The 20,406-nt window shown below is 37.6% G+C and overlaps 1 protein-coding gene across 1 annotated transcript in view; it reads right to left on the bottom strand.

Moving 5' to 3' along the window:
* LOC117156780 (UNC93-like protein) overlaps positions 1-20,406 on the bottom strand; it is a 57,130-nt gene that overhangs the window by 5,812 nt on the left and 30,912 nt on the right. The window contains exons 4-5 of the mRNA XM_033334119.2: positions 6,812-6,974; positions 703-970 (exon numbers count right to left, since the gene is read on the bottom strand). Of these exons, the coding sequence (XP_033190010.1) occupies positions 703-970; positions 6,812-6,974 (431 nt within the window). The remainder of the gene's footprint in view (positions 1-702; positions 971-6,811; positions 6,975-20,406) is intronic.

Raw genomic sequence — 20,406 nt, 5'->3', positions numbered from 1 at the left:
ACCACCTTGTTGAGAATTGTGGATCTTTGAAGCCGAAATAACGTTACAGGAACACTAAATTTACACTTGGAATTAATATTAGAATAGTTATACAGGGTGGTTGGTAACTGGTGGTACAAGCGGAAAGGGGGCGATTCTACGTGAAAAAAGAAGTCGAAAATATAGAATAAAAATTTTTCGCTTGAGGCTTTGTTTTCGAGAAAATCGACTTTGAATTTTCGCCCGGTACGCGTGCGGTACCTAACCCCAACCTAACCTCAACCTAACCTAATATACCTAACCTAATATATTCATCGATACACGCTTGTACGCGTCTCAACACTTTCTTCTATACCCGACTGTTAACCGACTGAATAGTCTACATTCATCCGTTTTCACACGCACACACATACCTTCACACACTGATACCCACACACAAGTATCTCTACTACGCGTTTAATCCAGTCCAGCACAGGAAATTATACATATCTCAACACGCCTAATGACAAAATCCGCAATCACTTGGTCGCCAACCCAATAATATCAACCACATTGTAACAAGCTAACTGATCATTCGCATCGTTGAAGATCTATTAATCCGTGAAATTTATCTTATCGTAGACGATAGCGCAGAAAAATGTAGCGACGAACGGGGGTCATCGATGACCGTCGTGACAAGAACCATTGCTCCGCTGTATTCTCCGAAAGCAAAGTTATACGTACCATTGACTTGCGTCTGCCAAACAGCGTCACCAACACCCCACAGCCCGGAAACCGTGTAAAAAACGTAAGGGTTATCGGGGTGCGGTTTCCAGTGGAGTAGCACGACGATAAGACTAACGTGAACGATAGCACCCAGCACCATAAGCGGCTGTCTTCCGACGAATTTCATCAAAGAGCCGAAGACCAAGGAGCAAATAGCGTTCACCACTCCGAAGCAGATCATAACGTAGCCAACCCGGTGCACACCCAACGCGCAGGATATGTAGGCCTGAAAAAGAGAAGGATCGAGTATTGTTAAGATCCAGCAATGTACGTGAAAACGTGACAGACGATCTCACATTGATTCAGGGAATGTCTGGTTACAGGTAGCGATAGGATACATCGAATCGTTCGTAACGGATCGATGAAATCCAGTTGATAGGAAAGGATCGTAATAAAAAGATTACAGGTTCGATGGTGTTCAATAGCCGAGTTTTATGCGGCTGTCGTAAGGCGAGTGGTCGATTCTACTTTTTCCTGGTTTCTGAATTTCGTTACGTAAGTTACACGATTTGATGTTTCATTGCCGAGGAACGACTGATCTTCTGTGAGTTCGACGACGTAAAGATGGCATAAATAATTCGTAGCTTCTGCGATAAAATTGAAAAGAATGCTGGTATTTTTATGAAATTATTTGTCGGAAATTTTCATTGCTTCTAAAAATTACGATGGAAGCCCATCTACGCGAACATCGTTCGTTCGAACCACGTTTCCTGGTTAACGCTCGATTAATTGAAGTTTCGCTGCTTCGACTCGTCAACCTGAACTCGAGATCCTATTATACGAACGAAAAGTGGCAGGTAGTGGGGATAATTGGCAAACTGCCATTATACGAACTCCAATTATATAAACTTTTTGTCCCGCGACTAATCCGGATAAGTAGAGTCCTACGGTATGGAGTCGATCAATGTGATCAATCGATCGTGAGCGATCTTATGCTGCATACTGGGTGACCGTTAATGAGAGCATCTCATTGTTGTAGTTTTCTTACGAATGTATGTTATGTGTTGTAATTTTCTACGATCGAGAAGTTATTCTATATTTTCAACAAGGAAAAGAAGAGATAAATGAAAATTTACTATTGTCGAGTTTTACCTGTACTAAATATTTCTTTTTCGTCCAATATCTAATCCTTGTTTTTGCACATACGAAATGTAAATTCATATTTGATATCACATAAAAGAATTATAATTGTAATATATGATAGCGAAATATGGAAGAACGAGTTAGAGGATCGAACGAGGATGTGCGTGATTAGAGAAGCTGTAAGTCCAAGTCGCGTTTCTTGGAATCTCGCGAGATGGAAATTAAATAAATTATTATTATTGTACAGGGTGGTTGGTAACCGGTGGTACAAGCGGAAAGGGGGTGATTCTACGCGTAAAAACAAGTCGAAAATGTAGAATAAAAATTTCTTTTTTAATTTTTCCATCGAGACAACGATCTATGATAAAGTGCACGCGTACCGAGCGAAAATTCAAAGTCGATTTTCTCGAAAACAAAGCCTCGAACGAAAAATTGTTATTCTATATTTTCGACTTCTTTTTTCGCGTAGAATCACCCCCCTTTCAGTTTGTACCACCAGTTACCAACCACCCTGTATATTATAGAATCATAATATAATAGGAACTAACGCACTTAGGAAGAATATTTAATATACCTCGAAACAACCGAAATATTAGAAAACAATAAATTCAGACGATAGAAGTAACGCGGAGACTAAACATTTCTTTCCTATATTTACTTCTATCATAAATTCCTTCTTCGAGGAGCATCGTGTCTCATAAGAATAATACAATTTGACGAAATTCTCACGATAGGAAGAACTCAACGCGCGAAACAATGCTGATAACGTGAATCCAAAGTAAGGAAACTCGATTACAGAGTCAAAGAAATTTCGCTGACACTGTGGATGCTGCGAAGATGCGTTCGTCGTTCCTGCGTGCTTTCATTTAGCCACTTCGTGTGCGTGATAGCTGCGCAGGGTCCAGCCACACCATCGCATCGATGCACCAGTAGAACGAGAAAAAAAGAAGAAATACTGGTTCACGAGATTCCAGGTATGGAAGTGGTATCGGGGAATTGCTGCAAGAATAAGATTCTGGGCTATTTATAACATGTCGAACCAGCTGATTCAATGGAAGTCAGCATCCCAACATGCCCGATGCTTTCCAGTAGCGTTTATTCTTCCAATTACTTTATTCCTCGCCCAATTTGCCCACATATTTCATCATCGAACTGGTTTCCAACAGGTTTACCTTCCAAACTGTATCATCTCCTTTTGCTCCTTTTCTTCCCCTTCTCTTTTTTCCTCATATTTTGCATACGCATACGTCTCTACACTTATATCATTGCTCGTATGTACGTGGACACTATGATCGATTGGTCAGTAATCCTGTCGCGCTGTTTTGCTCGTTTTCAAAACCGATATCCGTATCTCTGCAACGTTAAATGATATCTCAAGCGGATTGAACATAATTTTCAATTCGTTTAAGCAGAGATAGGGAAATTCAGACGGAGAAAATTTAAATACGGAGATTTCTGTTCGAACGCGTATCTCTTTCCATTTCGTTGTTTGTTAGATGAAACGTTTGGTTCGCCGATACGAGAGCAAAGTCGAAATAGAAAAATTAAGGCAAGAAAGGACGAACGAAATACGTACGAGGACGGATGGGAAAGTTCGAGGAATCACCGCTGGGAATTGCATTAATTGTTATTGCTATTGTCATTCCGGGAACTTTCCAATCTGCCCTCGTATCTATGCGAACGAATGGAAAATTACTTGCCACTGCTTCGCGTACTCTTACTACGAATTTGTCACGAGTTTTTCTATTTGAATTTCGTAACTAAATTACATCCTGCCAAATTTAAAGGAATGTCCATTAGCAACGTGAATTACCACGAAAATGTACCTGGCAGACTCGCGCTTATAGTCATTTAATTGCAGGGATCTACGACGATTTTATTCTTTACGATCATTGCACTTATACACATGACGCTACGTAAATCATTTTTACAAGATAATCGCAAAGAACTAAATCGACGTTCTAAGAACCTTGTAATTGTTAAATCTTGTGGAAACGTTGCTCGAGAGGCTCTCTGTACTCGAACGTGGCAAGCTAGGAATTTACAGGAGACTTCTAAGACTCGGGTTCCTAAATTCTGATCGCAAAATTAAAAACAAAAAAAAAAAAAAAAAAAATTTATTTCAAACTGATACTAACTAATACTAATGATTCGCATACTTATACGATTCTCGCGTACCATTAGCAAAATATTATCTCTTTAATGGATAACTTTCAAACGTACGCTTTACCCAATTTCTCAAGGAAACAGACGGTAATGTTCTTTTTCCTTTGGCGTATGAAAATTCAGCGTTACCAAAGATCGATCGAATATATACGGCCGTATATTTACGAGCAATGCCGTATTTATACGCCATTCATTTTCATGCTGGCGATTTTTTAGTTGTACGCAGAGCCAATCGTATATTATACAACTTATAATTTAAAGTCATTCAGCGCTTTAAAAGCCAAAGGATGCGTGCTTCAGCCGATATTTCAGCATATCTGTGATCAGTAGCATGTATTTCCGGAGAACAATTGTACGACCTCGCATGGCCGTTACGCATCACGAACCTGCCGTTCTGTATCCGGTTAGTATCCGGGTGATCCTAGCCAGGTTTTTGTGTTGCATCTGATGAGGATAATGATTAACGATTTTAGTTTACTGTTCGCTTTTGTTACTGCGTTTCTTCTTTTCTCTCTCTCTCTCTCTCTCTCATCCAATGGATTTTCATCGTCCAACATGATACCATTACGTTCATACGACGATACCACGTAAGATATTACGATCGAACCCCAGTTCGACCTTTTTTTTTTGCAAAAAGACGTAGAGATATCGGCGATGAGACCAAGTTCGCGTAGTTCCACTTGTAATAAAAATCGCGTAAATTACGTGTTCTTAGTGCGTTTATGGGAAATCGAGGGACGTGGAAGGTGGCAGAATGCGCGTAACGAGTAAAAATATGTAAACTATTTAACGCTATTGACTGCTTTTACAAATTTATTTTCAAATTCCTACTTCGTGTTATATTTTTTCCGCAACGATAACTAAAGGAATATTATAACGAATTTTATTTTGTTTTTTACGTATTCAAACTGAAAATAATTTTGCATCGAGGCTACTTATACCAATACCAGTCGAAATGACTGGTATTTGTGAAAGAGTAAAAGGGTCCTGCAATCTGTTTATCGAACGCCAATTAACCAATTTCTTCGTTTTGTACAACTCCCCACACGTTCTTAAAATTTCTACCGCGTATCGTTCGATATGATGATATCAGTTATCAAGAAAATTGCCGATCGATCGCTAGATAATTAGATGCTAACTGTAGAAATACCACACCAGTCAAAACGACCGGTTCTACAATTTTATAAATGTGTCGATCCTCGTTTAGGGATCGTGGTCCCAGATGGATTAATAATACGAACAATGTACTACACAGCATGAAATTGCTTCTGTAAGAAAGTAATAAATATACAAATATTCTATTGTTACGTGTTTTTTTAAAGACCAGTCATTTTGTCTGGTTTTGGTAGAAATAGCTTCGCGTTAACTATCGGTAGTTCTAGCGTTAACAGTATCCAGTTATAATACTCGAATCTCTGGCTAGGTCCTGATCTTTCAATTCATTGGAAAATCAGTCCATTTATAAAGATATCAATTTTCATAAATATCCGTCATCCGTATAACTCGTCGTACATTTCTTCGCTGTTTATTGCCGTTCGTTCACGCGATACGAGTTCACGTTCGGATATGTAAGCGGATTTAATCGGCGAAAGTTCGGTTAATCGGCCATTAACTATCGAACCTCGTTGCGGTAAATGAAATCGTAATAAAACGCAAGCAACGAGATGCGAATAAATGGAATGCAGACGAATCAAGTTGTAGCGTATACCGATGACGAAAATTAACGATAAAAATTCTATTAAAGAAACGTTATTGTTAGAAAATTATTTATTTTGCTACGATATAAACGCGTCACGGTATGCTAGAGTGGCAGCATTGAAATTGTTTTGCAAATTTCTGAAACGAGCAACGAAGAATTCTTGGATAATCGGCTGGATAATTCTGCGTAAACCATTATTCTAACCAATATTATTATACTTTTAAATGGTCGGTCACGTTTCACGAGATCGTCTCGATTCTTCGCTTCGGTTCCTTCGACGTGAAGAGATTCATTCTCGAATGCATAATAGTTGGTTCGTAATCGATGTCTTATCGAACCGAGCTTCCACCGACAACGGGCTCGTTCATTTTGTAACGAGCAGCGTGGGCGAAGTTATACGAATCTCATTGTTGTTCGATTGTTCTGCCTCGTGAGTCGTAAATAATTGCCTGAGTCGTTAAGCAACCGTCGGACAATATATTGTCGAACTCTTGGAAACTCGTTAACTTAATCCTTAAATGCGTGCTTTTTGTCCGAACGCAATAAAACGCGTTGAAATTGTTAGTTTATTCGTCGCAAGATCGTAGAGAAAGTTTTACACGGAGAGAGAATTCGTTGTCGGACGATCGTAGTACGCTTAGAACGTATAAATAAATCGCCGACTGTACGTTACAATAATCGAACAATAACAGTTCGTAGGAAGATTATAAAAATAATAGAATAAGAAATATGGGATAAATACAGGGATATATAAAACACGATAAAATAATAAAAAATAAGAAATAGTTTACGCTTACGTCAATTAACTTAACATCTTATCGATCTTATAATATCTCGATTAAAACGAATATTCGTAAGTGCCATTACGTAAATCATTATGTATACACGAAATGAGTATTTGTGTAATCACGTACGACGACATCGTGTGTTCGAAAATTAACGAAACTCTCCATCGAGAAAATCTCGTTCATAGATCGTTGAAGAAAAATCATGTTCTTACATCGGAGACGAAAAGCTAATGTGTTTTTTTTTCCTTATTTTTGCTCGTAAGACATCGTTTGATTACATCGATGTGAAATTAGAGTTTCGTAGAAGTTGTCAACAGTGCTAATTACTCACTTGTGTAAAGTCTGCACCGATGAACGCCTGCTCCATACCGATCCATATTGTGATTGGTATAAGGAGCTGCTGATAAGGCTTCTTCAGTTGATAAGCAGTTGCCGAGAGCAATTGTATACCACTGAGCTCTTGACTGTCCACTTTTCTTTGTTTCTCGCCATACCTGTAACAGGGAAGAGGAGAATTCTCGTTATTCCGTCCGAATTGAGTCTAAGCTCTCGTCGCGCGACTAATTTGACAAGTTGCCTCGAGGTTGCAGACACGATCGACAAGTGGAAATGACAGAGAAATGGTAAACGACGCAAGTGTCGGAAGTGAAAATTGTCCGTGTCGCAGGAGAAACGGAGATGTCTGTTAATTTCGGCGATTTTCGTAAATTCCTGATCGAACGTCGTGCACTTTCAGGCTTCGCCGTCTTTAAATTTGGAAGAAAAATAAATAAACACCAGAGGAGGAAAAGATTATGACAAATCCATTCCTATTGGTTCTTCGACGTTTACTGTTCGATAATTGAAAATACTATGCTCGATGTTTGACGAATATTTCAACGGTCGTGAAAGATGCCAATCATTAGAAAAGTAAGCGATGAATGTACGAAGTTTGGCAAGAAATCAAATGTATAATTTGCAACGATAAATATCTTGAAATGTTGTGACAATCGGTATTTTTAAATCTTCAAACGTAATACAATGTTACATTATCAAAATCGTAGTTTTATCTAGATTTAGGATTAAGTGTCTGGTTTTATCAGCTTAAAGAACGTGGCATATCATCGTGCTCTTTTAACCGTAGCTTAAATCCTGTAGTTTTCAAATAGCGTAACAACGCAATCAAACCGTAAGCGTATTGTTGTAGAGACTTATCTGGCTTGGTATATTTATTCTGATACATTTGTGGTGCCGGTTTCCTATGCTAAATAAGTAATCTCGAACGCCTGTGACAGTAGAGGCTGTCAATGGAGCCTTGATACTCGCATGATTCGAAATGTATGTATTGCGAAATGTTGACAGGAATCAGTGAGGTAGAACGCCCGTAGATTGATTAACAACTAGTTGGAATATATTAATCGTGATATGGAAAAAGAATTCGTCAAAGACAAACACAAGTATTTCCTGTTTTGAAATATGATTTCTGGCACTCGAAGCATTAACTTGTAACTCTTTTTACAGTTACATACGTGCAACATTTCTCTCAAAACACCTGCGACAGATTATAATTATTTAAACAGTTGCAAATAACGAGACGGACGTAATTGGAATCTTTCTTTATTTAGAAATTTTTCTACGCGTAGTTTAATTCTTATCAAAGGTCAGTTAATTAGCACGCGGTAAAATGTAACCGTTCTAGCTACTGGGTCGTTCAAGAAGCTGTCGATGGCAGTTTTGATTGTCGATTTAATTCGCTATATAGCGTATATACGCACGAATTAAAGACAAAAATCTGACGAAGTCTATAGAGGGAGCGTTGTTTTCCAACGGAAAGGAAAGATCTTCTATTTTGAGACAAAATAAATCATCTTATTGGTATTTTGATTTTTGCGAAACGTTGTTTTCATTACAAGAAGCTGGATATTGCAGAAGATTATAAAAATCGTTTCCAGGAATCTATTGCTAAGAAAAAAACAAGTTTTGCGGAAAAGTAATGACGAAACTATCTAACAAACAATAAACAGTTGTTAAAGAAACGATGCTTATACTGTTTAGTAATATATTATACAGGGTGATTGGTAACTGGTGGTACAAGCGGAAAGGGGGTGATTCTACGCGAAAAAAGAAGTCGAAAATATAGAATACAAATTTTTGTTTTTAATTTTTCCATCGAGACAACGATCTACAGTGAGATCCGTCATAACGTACCGCACGCGTACCGAGCGAAAATTCAAAGTCGATTTTCTCGAAAGCTAAGCCTCGAACGAAAAATTGTTATTCTATATTTTCGACTTCTTTTTTCGCGTAGAATCACCTCCTTTCCGCTTGTACCACCAGTTACCAACCAGCCTGTATAAAGATATATTGTATAATTAAATTTCTGATTACACGACAGGATCAGTCATTTTTCATAGGTTCAGAGCGGAGGAAGGGATTCGTTGTTGATCGTTCCATCTTCGTCAGAATCTTCAATCTACGCTGTAATAAAGCAAACCAACACTTAATGAGCAATAAACTTTACATTTACAAGACGCGCGCTCATTAAAACGAACGTTCGTTTCTCGAAGACACGACCGGTTGATCGAAGGAGTAATTTTACAAGTGGCACGATATAAAATTCTAGTCTCGGTATAATTTAACGTTCAAGTTTATCCAAATCAGACGTGGAAAGCTTACGCGTAGCATTGTAATCGTGCGATACGTTCGTCTCGCAAAAACATAGTGCACAAAATAACTTCTCCTTGAAAATTCCCTCGAACGAACTCTGTACATTTATACGCAGAGAAACAGACTTAACGTGCATGTACAGGATGCTTCACGCAACTGAGTCGAACAACCTAAAAGTGTGGTTTGTCTGGTATCTGGAAACCGACGAAAATCGAAGCTTTTCGCCATCCTGGTATCTTCTCGTTGAATGTCAAATATTTAGTCGCTACTTCGTAGCAGCCAGTGTGTAATTTTGGCAGAGTATAACTTCGCTTGGAAGATAAATATCGTTAAATTTAATTTCGTAAAATGTACGAAGTGGAAAACTAGGAAAGACGTAAGTGTTTCTGCGACGTATTCTCGTAGTTCTCGAATCTTTATGCATATGCCGATCTCACTGTCGTTTTTAGTAAGCGTAAAGTCTTGCACGAGGTGTTGGAGAAAAGCTTTAGCGTAACATCGAAGCCAAAATTCAATTAAATCAACGATGATTCTTTTCGCGCTATTTTCAACGAAAGAGGACACGATCGAAACGAACAACGAAAGAAAACGATCCAAAGTGCGTAGCGGAATTAGAGACGCGTCGATTGCCGTACGAAAAACTGTGTAGCTTCATTTAGAAAATACATTTAAAAAATTCATTTAAAAAAATACGGATAACGAATAAAGAATCTTGAAAATACTTCCATTTCGAAAATGTCTACACACGTCAGGTCGTCTATCATCCGAGACCACTGAATCTCGCCCAATGAAACTTTCTTCTCTATCTTCTATCTTTCCGTAGCTATATCTTGACCCGTTCACGTGGAACACCTTGTACGTACACCGTACACCGTACAAAGTGGTAGTACGTACTTGCTTCGTTTCGCGATGAAGGCTGGCTACGTTCGTTATATCTCGGCGAAAAACCGGTTGAAATTTTTGTCACGGTTTTATCACCGAAAGAAAATTCCGAATTCAAGTCGAACGTGAAACGCGTGTACAGGTTCGAACGCGTAACACAGCCGGAAAACGACAGGAGAGGGTGGATTTTTACACGAGTTGCTGGATCCACTATCGGCTACGAAGGTCGATAATTTCGAGAGAGAGAAAGATCGCGGAAATCCTCATGGCGAGCATGTCAGGCAGAGAGGCAGGCGAACACTCGTAAAAGAGCCGTTCAACAGAATCCGGTAAATTATCCTGCCGCTAAATTTAGCCACGGATCACTTGAATACGATCTACCCTGAGGGGGCTGAGGGATCAGCGATTCAGCAGCCAGAAGAAAGTCGCTGGAACGAAGCAACCCGGCCGACGTACGAGAGAAGCCGAGGTTTTTAGAGTCGCTGCAGCCTCGGGCGACGTTCGCCAATTCTCCAAATAAATTTTAAACGGCCTGGTGCTAAACGACCGTAGCCATCTTCTCGTGGTCAGCATTCGAAGGTACGTTTTACGACCCGAGGAATCTCTGTTGTTTGGATTTCTGGCGATTATTAACCCTTAAACCATTGAATGGTCAAGGATGGGTAAGATCTCGGCATCTTTTTGAAATTGTGGAATTAACGAAATTAAACAAGCGGCGTTTTGTTATCATTGAGCGATGGACAAAGGATAGAAAAATTATCGTTCGTAATGGTTATAAATAATTACGTCGCGATGCTGTTATTGCGAGAAGATAGTATTAAAATAAAATTCGAACGGAGTGCGTTCATGATAGATTTCGAGCGTTAAAATAAGAAATCTATTATCGAATCTACTAAATATACCTGTCTTATATATTTATATGATTTATGGTCTACTTGGTATATTTATTATAATATATCTATAATATTCCTATATTTACCTTATTTTTATTATTATCGTATTTTAAAGAGAAGACACGCGTACTACCTTCCAATGAGCTTGTAAATTAATTTTATTCTAACGTAAAAAGATTCGAACGAAACCTTGAATCTTAACACTTTTTTTATCGCTGAAGTATACTTTTCTATTTACATTTTCTTGCCAATTCTCAGAGTCATCGATGTCTGTTTGAAGATTTTGCAATGGCCAATCATCGGTTGAAACGAGTCTCGCTAGTTGTATCAGGGACAAACATATTCCGGTCACTTGACAAATATACGTATGCTTTATACTGTACACTGTACGTTGTTTTGAGAAAGTTCTAAGACTTGTTGTTGCCTTAAAACACGACGAATTTCGTGGTGTAAGATCAGAAGAAACACGAAATCGTAATGAAATATGTTTAACAGCGAATAGCGTACAGTTGGTTACGTTCTTAGCGTTAAATTTCTTGGACAACAGGCTTGACATAATCTCCTGAATTGAACTCGAGAACAGCAGTAAATTAATTACACGCTAGATACTGGATGTCTGGGTAATCGAAAGTTCGCCAGCAAGGATTTACGTAAACCTAGTTACGCGAAAATCGTTCTGTATTGTTTCTTTCCTCCTGAACTCGCGACCATAATTTCCATTCTCAACGTCGAACGACAAACAGAGTTTTACGTGAAGCTCGTCACTCATTTTTCTACGACATTTTAATCATTCTTAAGAAACAGCTCTATTAAGAATGAAACAAATACGAAGCTGTTCTCGTAGAAAATATTACATTACTATGTATTTATCGTTAATGTGGATGTATCCTTGTTCATATAACAATTGTTTTTATTACCTTAATATACAAGATATATTTCAGTATATAGTAAATTTACTAAATTTTTATTAGATACTATTAACGTAATATTAATTCGACAACATAAACGAGGAAACGTAAAATAAAACGATATATACGATTTAACGATACACGACGTAACAAGGATATTTTCGTAGCTACTTTCATTTCGAAAAGAACCGAGTAACATCAAGTTACGTAGAACAATTTTTAACAGCGTTATTAAAATAAAGATCTTCCAAGAATCAAACAGTTAGATATCGTCATTAAATACGATACCAATCATGTTCATTAACATAGTTCCCAAGACGGTTGAGAGGAAGTGCCAGATAAAATCCTCCTGCCCCTGCGCAAAGTTTTCATCGACCGCCACGAGTCAACGTTCACGTTCGCGAACCTAATATTACGTGCTATATTTCCGTTAAAGTAGCTCTAACTCGCACTGTTCTACGAATCGATCTGCCAACAAACACGAAACTACTGTTCCAGATTATTTCATCGCTTAGATACGTATCTTTCATTACAATTTTTATGTAATTCAATTAGGAAATTCCGAACAAACGAATTTATAACGATTATATCATTCGTGGTGGTTATTCGCGATGGCGTTGATATTTAAACATTAACATGTATGTACATATAATTGTCTCACGAGTAAACGCAAATAATTCTGTTCTTTCCAACTGCGAACTGGTGTCGGAGCTAAACGCATGCCGAACATAACGCCCGCCTCGATCTGACCTCTTTACCTTACCTCCGACCTTAGCCTTAACACGCTAATGATACCTGAAAATGTTTCTTGTAACTATACCGCGGACATTTACGTAAGTTTGTCTCACTACGAAGACAAATAAAGAAACAGAGAACCTATGGAGAAATTTGTTTTATCTACTTAAGTACTGTGCTCGGTGCTACACTTTGCACGCTATATATATGTCGAAGTCAGGTTGGCATTTTGGGGCGTTCGATGAACCTTTATTTACTTTACCGTCGCGAGTGTAGCCAATGTTTATCAGTACGAATGTGGACACTACAAGAGGCTACGAGTAATGGTAATAGGATGGTCGAGATGATGGTGACAACGAATTCAGGTTCGATAACGAATCCACGGTCCACGGGAGGACTAGTATCAACGTGCTACTCGATTCGGGTAACTTCCCGATAACTCAATCGGCAATTCGTCCAACGACTCACTAACAAACTAACTCCCTTAATCCAAAAGAGGCTGCCCTTATATACTCCTGCCCCCCTTTCTCGGGTTAATTTTTGTTTTTAAGGAGAGTTTTTAATCGTTTCATACCTCTGTCAGGTACATGTCCCTCCCGTGATCGTGGCTACGTCCAGTGACCTGCCATGTCACTTCGAGCCCAAACCCATCGTCATAAAGTCAGATTGGAACATTAACACTATTTCTCATTTTTATTACTTAAGGGCGGCTATAGTAAAAGTCTGGACTAGTGTATTGAGGTTTTTCCCGACATTCCGGACGGGAAATCCCGCTGTCTTTCCATCTCCGACATATATATCTTTGCACACAGTACGTATTTCGTGGATTTTTGCACTTTGCGCTAATTATAATATTTGTAAGCTTGCGCGTATTTCGACGAGTCACCGTACGCGTTATACGTCGCAACTATCTATATCGCACTTGTCAGATACAATTTAATTTCGTAAACTTATAACGATATATCGTGTCATTTACGTTTTACTGTCTTTTATCTACCACTGACCATCGTATACCTAATACAAATCATAGATTTTATTGACTCGAGATTGTCGGACGTTAAATATTATTCGATCCTGGTCCGCGATTGTGCAGTGCGCGCTACGAATGTCAACGTACGTGCAAGTCATGCACGTGAACATTCTAACTAGAATGTGTCAGCTTGTAAACATTAAACAAGCCATCGGCTAATCCAAATACATAATTCAAGAATGTCTGACTCATAGTCACCGCTACCGATCGCATTTCTAGCTGCGTTAACTATACATATCCACGTATATCTAATGAACGAAGGAGAAAGAAAGAAAAAAAGAAGAAGAAGCGAAGGAAAGGCGGAAAAACGAGTGATCGTAAATATGTTTGCGGAATGGAATGAAGTATTAGCCGTGGACCGTTAATCGATCGTAAACGTGTGTGTGACAAACGCGAGGTGGAAAACATCGGTCGCGCGAAACCGTTCACCACGATAAAACAACGTCGAAGCGTTTAAGTAGCTTCTGTCGAATGCAAGGTCGCTCGGGTTTCCGGCCACCTTAGTATAGACAGATAGATATATATATACGGATATAATATCGATACGTGTTCGAATTTTATGGAACGTCACGTACGAGAAACGTGAATCATCCTTTTTTTTCTGGGAAAACCGAATCCTTATTGTTCTAGAAATATGAGAAAATATTCGTTGCGAAGGGGAATGATTGCGATAATCGTAGACTGGCCGATTTTTACGCATTTGTGGAAAATTTAACGCTGGATGGAAGCGAGAGAATGAAGGAAACGAAGGAAGAAAAGAGACAGAAGGAGCTGAGAAGAGAAGGAATACAAGGAGCAGACGAAAAAGGAAAGAGTAGAATGAAGACAAGCGAGAGAAGAGGCGAGGAAAAGGAGCAAAAGGAGAGAAGCAAGAAGAGACAAGAAAGAAGAATGAAAAGCAAAGGAGACTAGTCATTGAGAGTAGTAACTATCTTTGTTCCTGTTTGTTCTCAAGTTCAAGCAGAAATAGCTCGATCGCTTATCGAAGATAAGATTTCTCTGCTTCGCCTTTCCTCTACCTGTCCGTACAAATTTGTTTTATATACCATATTTCAATCGAGTCAATAATTTATAAACCTATGCTTTATCTGACGTCTTAGAAATTGCTAGACGCGGATGTTTAAGCAAATTCATATCTTTACGACCGCGACTGAAATGATAGAAGCTAAGCAGAGAATTGGCTTTTCATCGATCGAATATCGATAGATATTATTGATAAAATAGAAATCTTACGTTTCGCGTTTTCACCTTTTCTTTACATTCTTAAATTTGCACTTTAAATTTGCGCGACACAGATTACCAACCGCCATACAGGCAAACGTCAATACGCTGTAAAAATCTTATTTGCAAGCGTTACGAGAAGAGTTGAAAACTAGAAGAATCGAAAGATCGTAAAGAATTTTGTAAATAATAGGAACAAAATTACACGACGATATTACAGTAAAAACAGGAAAAATTAACTATTTTATTTTTCACATACACGAGCGATGGAAACTATTGTTACCTAATGGAAATTACATTTTTATTTGTCCGTCGCTATGATTTATGTCACGGTCTCACAATACTCCATTCAATCGATGAAAGAGACGATATCATAATTGCATTCTATAAGGATAGGTAAAATGCGGCACAAGTATCGTTGATGTATGCAACAAGATACCTTCTTCGCGGCAAGTATTTCATTGTTCGAATCGTTTAATGATACAGGAAGCGTGGAATTAGAGAAATGCACGAAGAATGAACTAAAAATAAGCATGGACAAACGATATTCCAGCTACAACAATTTTCGATGATTGTCAGGTAATTTTCAATTGGCGTAATAATTAAAAGTCTGAACGAAAGATAAGCTAAAGTTATTAATTATACAATTACAAGCGAAAGAATTCGAATTTTTCTTTTGATATTTATCGCGATACCGTGAACGAGGAAAGTAAATATGTCGTTCCATTCACAAGTACCATATTACAGAATGAATCTCACGAAAAGAATGTCGTTATTTTGACTTCTCCCGTTTCTTTTTTTTTTTTTTTTTTTTTCAAAGATTTCCTCGGTATATTTCCGACAGTTCTTCCTCGAACAGTGAATTTTCACGCAATTAATCCATTGATAATAAGAGTCAGCATTGCGTTAAGGCAACGTTGTATTTGCATTTTTTTCCATTTAATTTACATTAGATATCGAATTCTGTTTTTTAGTATTGTGATTATGAAAGGAAATTCCAAAGATTCGTCCGATATCTTTGTTCTTACTGTCTTCCTTTTTCCACTTAGATCGCATAATTTTATGTAGCACGAAGAGATCAAAGTGTTTGTAGCAATATGATAAACTATTTTTTCATACCATGAAAATATTTATATTTAATATATATGCTTGTTACGATATTCGAAATATTTTTATGTTTCAATTTCGCTCCTATTTTATCGAACAATAAAATAATTCCGATTGAGATATCTAACTGGCAGAAGTATTCGCTCGAATATTTCATTACCTGACAGAAACTGCTAAACCTAAACCAATAAACGCATGTACGAGTAAAAGCGACAAAACTTTCCGATCTACGTAATATGCAGTTGCAACACTAGTCGCGACCACTATGCCAGTCGATAGTAGAACTCAGTCAGAATAGCGATTGCAGAATCATTGCAGAACACACGGTGTTACGAATCTTTCATTTATTCGACTTCCACCGTTGAGGAATACTGACACACTGCGTGAATGGCTGATTTTATTATGCACAGCGAGTCTAGAAACTGGGCCGGGTTATAACTCTGTTTCTATCGCGGATAGAAAAAGATCGTAGAGGAACAATTTGCATTCTTTATCAAGCTCTATCATCGTGCATCGATCTTTTTTATACAATTGCACTAATGCAGTTACAAAGTGCTATTGTACCTTTCTTTTCTTTTTCTTTTTTTTTTTTAATAAAACCTTACAGTTTCTTTCGCATTTATTGATTCCTCGTACTATTCCGAACAAAGAAGCGTTAGAATACAATGTCAAAAAAAATTAATATTTCCTGAAAGAGTTTCATAAATCTTATACAGTATCCATTAACGTTAAAATGGATGTTAATGGATATTTTGTATAATACAATAGAGCTCCCTAATACGAATACCCTAATATCTGAACGTTCTATTATTCGAACCGTTTATTATCAAAGCATAATAATTCTTATCAAGAGATCACTTTCTTCCATTTGAAATTGTATACATATTTGATTAATGCTCGTATACAATGTACTGTTTGCTTTATTCGATCGAGTGAATTCTGATTGTATGAGTTTAGTATGAAACTAATAAAACACGACGTAAGTTGCAATGTAAGTGCAACAAGATTAACAGAGACGTATAACGTTGGAAAAGCCACGATCGCAGATATTAGACAACAAGAGCATGATATTGAAAATTATCTAAAGTACGTAGATTACTCGAATCAGCGTTAAGAAAACCTTAAATATACTCGTATAATTAAACGGTTTCATTTCGATAGAGACGATAATAACGAGGATTTTATACGAATGAAAACAGCCAACGAAAGTGGCAACGAAGAGTCGTCTTCTCGTGTCGAAGCATTCGATAAAGAGGTCCGATGATTTCAAAGTACAGGAAGAATGTAACCCTATGCAGTTACTTACGTTGAATTATATGACTTAACAGTGAAAATAGACACGGCATGCATAAATATTGAAAGAATCAGTCCATTAATCTTAACGCGTATTAGAATAAATGAAATCTCATAGGAGAAAAACGATAGCTCTATCATCCGAAAATTGCATTATCCGAACAGGTTTGTCTGCCTGTTAGTCCGGATAAGGAAGGCTCTATCGTACATACGATATACGCGCAAAAATGTTCTATGGCGAGCGCTGAAATACTTTCGTGTGTCGGTGTGTTGCTCTCGCCAGGTACGGAGATCGCTAACGCGCGCAAAAATAAAAAGGAGAGAAAATCCAGCGTCATTAAGCGCCATTATAACGTCATCCATGGTACCAGCGGTCGTAACAATGCGGCAAGGTCAGCAAGAATCGCTTTATCTCGAGAGGAAAGAATAAGAGGCGACTAGAGCTGATGGAAACGAGCTGGCGAGTGAATCGGAAACTCGAACACCACCTCGGCCAGCCTCTGTGTATCTACCGTGCAAAAGTTTCCCACTGATGATTTTGCTCTTGCAACATGCACACGGGAATGGCTTCTGAACCGTTATAACACAGTACGGTTGGCTGGTGAAGCAACTGCACCGATTCAAGTATGGACTTGGAACGATAAGTCGAGAACTGTGCGATACGATACGACACGTTCGCTATTGCTAATGATATTGTAACAAAGAGCAGCAATAACACGACGTAATGAATTACAATTATTACGTGTTGATTTTTCAATGTAAATCCCATTGAAAACGTTTCAGACGAATTAGATAGAAACGTCCAGGAAATCTTCTTAAGATCCGAATCTGTAGTGTGAAATTGTTTATAGCATGGTAGAAACCAAATGATGATAAATATAACAATAATACGAACGTCAAAATTGATGCAAATAGTAATCTATAGTAACCTAAGGAAACTAAGTACTCCAGAAGGTCGTAGAAGCTACTCGAAGAGATCCATTATTGAAAAGTATGAGGAAAAGGAGGAAAATCGTGGGAGAGACATTGTCGAGAAAAAGTATTTGAGAAATTTACAAGTTGCAACGTTAGATATTAAAAATATGTAAAGAGAGATACACTGACGTTAAGAATTGCTCGAGAAAATTGCAACGTAGAGAGATCAAAGAAAGAAATATTATCCGAAGAAAATAATTGGAAGAAAGATTCTCTTGTCTTGGAATTAACAATTGGAATTTTCTTGGATTCAAACAAGATTAAAATGATATGTACATATATATATTGATTTAAAAAATTATTTGAGAAAGCCGGAGGTCAATTTCTCGCGACGTTACTTAATCGACGTTAAGAAAACTTACGACCTACGTTAGAAGACTTACACTAGAAGACACAATTGCAAATTATTTGAGAAGATCGCAAATTGCTACGTTAAAAATTGCATCCAAAAGAAATATGTTCTTAACGAGCGTGAAACCTCAAGTTACGTTTGTAACGAGTAGATACATTATCGGTGAAGAAACCAAAATCATCCATATGCGATTGGCGTAAGAACATGATTACAGACGTAAAAAAGCGAAGCTAATAAACGCTCGTGTCTGTATTACATTGTCAATGGAAAATGACAGCTGAGACATATACAGTTATTTCTCGCTAATTTCCGAGGCCGATCGCGCGGAATCGTTTACCTCGTTTCGGAATTACGAAGGATCGTGGTTGTGATCGATCGCAACTTAATCTTTCCAGGAATCGGAATTCCAATGGAATCGCAGAATCATCAAACGTGCAATTTCACGCGCAGCACGTGGAATGCGTGTTGCGCTCTGTTATTGTGCAGGTGAATCCACCGAGGATGAATTGGATGTTCATCAAAGCGCAGACTGCCGGAAATCGAAAGTAGTCAAGTGTTTCTGGCACAAGAGATATTCCTTTCTCCTGGCAACTATTTATACCAATACTAAGAAGAGACAAAGGAGCTCCGGCTACAGCTACGTTAGAAAACTTATCGTGTTATGCAGCGTGTTTAATTCAAATAGAAATAGTTCATTTGAAATTTCTTAGATCTGGATTTTTTAGTCTGTGAAGAAAACTTTTCTTTTTTTTTTTTTTTTACTAATTATTGATAATGGAATTTCGGGTGGTTTTACGATGAAAACGTATTCCGCTAAGATTTTAGACCAGTTTTAACGAAAACAAATACGCTTATCGTTAAATTAATTAACAATTTACTCAAGTATAATAACACACGTAACAGAGTGCGTAATATAAATTGCAACGTATATGTAATAAAAAACTGTGTCATAATATCAAGCGTAAAATGGTTACATAAAAGTAATTTTGTTTCAAACTTACACAGCTACCAAAAAAGTTCAAATAAAATGGTGATTTCATACTAACTTGATTTTGATGATGTGAAACGTTAGACGTGAATTATTACTAGAACAGGATCACGAAATAGACTTAATGGAAATGGCATCTAAACCAAGTCGTTTTAAAGGATGATAGGATAAATAAAATTGTTTAATGTTACAATTTCGTTTTAATGATTATTATCTGTGTTTGAAGTTCAGAAAACTCTATAGGCATTATCTTTTGCAATCTTGCTCGATGATATAATAATTTCTGTAGAAATGTTCGATTTTACGTGTTTACACGAATTAGTATGACGTATCGACGTGAATAACATGACAGAGGAAACGAACAATTTTTCCAACCGCTTCGATGTTGTGAGGTACGATCGTAAATCAGACTACAATCATGAACACGAGGCTCATATCTGAACGATTCTATGAATGAAGCATGGATCCACGGTAATACGGTATATAATGGTCTAGCCTTTACGTAATTCATAAAGAATCGTAAAATTCGCACTCGAACGAGTCTCCTTATTCACGCGGTAAAATACAATCATAATGATTTATATATGTCACTTAAAATGCGAAGAAACTTAAAACGCGATACATATAATATAACAGTTTGCGTTTATAATCCATTTCTAATTGCTAAATAATAACCGCATAGAGGTTTCTGAAAATCTTACGAGATTACGAACATCGAACACGTTTTATACGTAACTATGATATTTTTTACTATTCTATCTTGCCTTCAAACTGCTTTTAGACAACTTTCGAATATCGATCAACTCATTAGCTTAATTTTATTATGTCATTTCAGGCCCGAACTACGAACGAAACAAATTTACAAATTGCCACGTATTTTGCAAAGCGAGAATATA

This window comes from Bombus vancouverensis, chromosome 4, assembly GCF_051014615.1.
Source record: "Bombus vancouverensis nearcticus chromosome 4, iyBomVanc1_principal, whole genome shotgun sequence".
Classification (NCBI taxonomy): domain Eukaryota; kingdom Metazoa; phylum Arthropoda; class Insecta; order Hymenoptera; family Apidae; genus Bombus; species Bombus vancouverensis.
Note: the sequence above shows the minus strand (reverse complement) of the source record. Positions and strands in the feature narration are given on the sequence as shown.